This window comes from Empidonax traillii, unplaced genomic scaffold, assembly GCF_003031625.1.
Source record: "Empidonax traillii isolate 1590-97213 ecotype Southwest subspecies unplaced genomic scaffold, ASM303162v1 scaffold245:size1430315, whole genome shotgun sequence".
NCBI lineage: Eukaryota > Metazoa > Chordata > Aves > Passeriformes > Tyrannidae > Empidonax > Empidonax traillii.
Genome location: NW_020955438.1, coordinates 373,624 through 375,529, shown reverse-complemented (window position 1 = coordinate 375,529; position 1,906 = coordinate 373,624). Strand labels below are relative to the sequence as shown.

At 41.1% G+C, this 1,906-nt stretch overlaps 1 protein-coding gene across 11 annotated transcripts in view; it reads right to left on the bottom strand.

Moving 5' to 3' along the window:
- Nucleotides 1-1,906, bottom strand: part of BRSK2 (BR serine/threonine kinase 2) — a 318,125-nt gene that overhangs the window by 25,612 nt on the left and 290,607 nt on the right. For all 11 annotated transcript variants that reach the window (XM_027888707.1, XM_027888706.1, XM_027888709.1 and 8 more), the window contains one exon: nt 997-1,120. In XM_027888707.1, coding sequence (XP_027744508.1) covers nt 997-1,120 — 124 coding nt within the window. The remainder of the gene's footprint in view (nt 1-996; nt 1,121-1,906) is intronic.

The following is a 1,906-nucleotide window of genomic DNA, read 5'->3' as shown; positions in this document are numbered from 1 at the left end:
GACTGGATTTTTTCCGGAGTACGGAATGGAGGAAAACCCGGACTGGATTTTTTCCAGAATACGGAATGGGGAAAAACCCAGACTGGGTTTTTTCCAGAATATGGAATGGGGGAAAACCCGGACTGGATTTTTCTGGAGTATGGAATGAGAAGAAACCCAGATTGGGTTTCAAAAAAAAAAAAAACAAAACCAAAAACAACCAAGGGTTGGACTTGATGATCTCAGAGGTCCTTTCCAACCCAGCTGATTCTATGATCACAGAGATTAAAATGGAGTTCAGTATTTTATGGAAAAAAAATCAATTCAATAAACTATATAAGAAATTAGGTCTCTCTTAATGCTCTTAAAAAAGTCTATGTTGTTGACTACCTTGACTTGAAAAAAATCTCTTAATTTAACTCTGTTGTTCACTGCTACTTCTTGACAATGATAGTAAGGATCTTCTATCGGAAAAAAAAGACAATTTCCCTCTGCTTTGTTAGATTGTATATGAACTGCATTTGCAACATTTGATACTCTGGTCACCAGAGGAAACAACCCTTCTTTCTGCCACACAGCACTGAAGTGGAGATATAAAGGAACAAACGCAGAAGTAAGACAGGACTTTTGTCTGACTGAAGTGGTGGAGGGCTTACCCAGCAAGGGAAGACCCAATCTGCTGCCCAGACTGGTAACTGCAAGGTTAATTTGACAAAGGAGCAAATTGCAGTCTTGATACCGCACCTGCAGTGTGCTCTAACTGCAGTGTTATTCCAAACACTGGCAACCTGGAGACCTCGCCAAGAAGGCTAAAATCTATTCTCACTTTAGAGAGCATTATCTACTCTTAGAAACTTACACAAAGTCCAGTGGAGGCCTGAATCGACAGGTTATGTACCTTAAACCCACAGAGGCTGCACTTGAAGGAGGACAGACCCTGTCCAGTAACATGTGGCTCAAGGAGTCCTGGAACTGACCAGTGGGTAGTGCCTCCACAAGGCAGCTGGGATGACTTACCGAGAGGAAAGCGTGGACTATATCAGCCTTAATGGAGCTTAGTGGTTTGTCCTTAATGACCACAAAAATCTGTTCTTCTTTCTCCAAGTTGATGAAGTTACCAAACCAGGATTTTTTGGCAAGCCTAATATGATGAAAAGAAAGAGATGGTTTAGAGTACTGAGCACTATTTCTTATTTCTTACACACCCCTAGCTGGAAAAAGAATTAAAAAACACACAAGAAAGTTTTGATAACACTCCAGATTTGATGTTATTGCTAATGGCAAGTGGAAAATAGTGTCAGAGAACATCCAGAACAACATTTCACTTAGTGAAAACTGGTAAAATGACAGACCACACAGTCTTAGTGCGGCAGCATGTGTCACCAACAATGAAAAATCAGGAGCAACATTAACTCTCTTGACTGAGCCAATACACTGATTAATACTGCATATTTAAAGCCCATATAAGTCAGGAGACACATTCCTGGTTTGTCTCCAGGGAACTATTCATTTCATGTGACAATATGCAGATCCTGGCAACACACAGATTTAAGTTCCTTCCCACTCAGTTTCAACTCCTTTGGTGTTACAGGACTTAAAAAGTTCTTTTTCTAAAGGTGTCCTGTTGGGCTGATACCACAATCACAAGATTTTGCTTTTTAAAGCAAGCTGTAGATTTCACCAGACCTCCAATCTGCCAGCGAGTGAAGTCCACTCCTACACAGAGGGCCAGGACAAGGACTGTCCCATTCATTAGTTCCATTCAGGGTGTCTACATAATGAGTGAACTCTGGTCATCCTACAAAGGAATGGAATTTCAGTACTAAGAAAGAAGATGCCAACACCATGCAAAACACAGCTCAGGGTTTCCACTGACAGCAGTCCAGCTTCACAGTTTCTTTCAGCATCAAGTAGTGGTTTCACCATA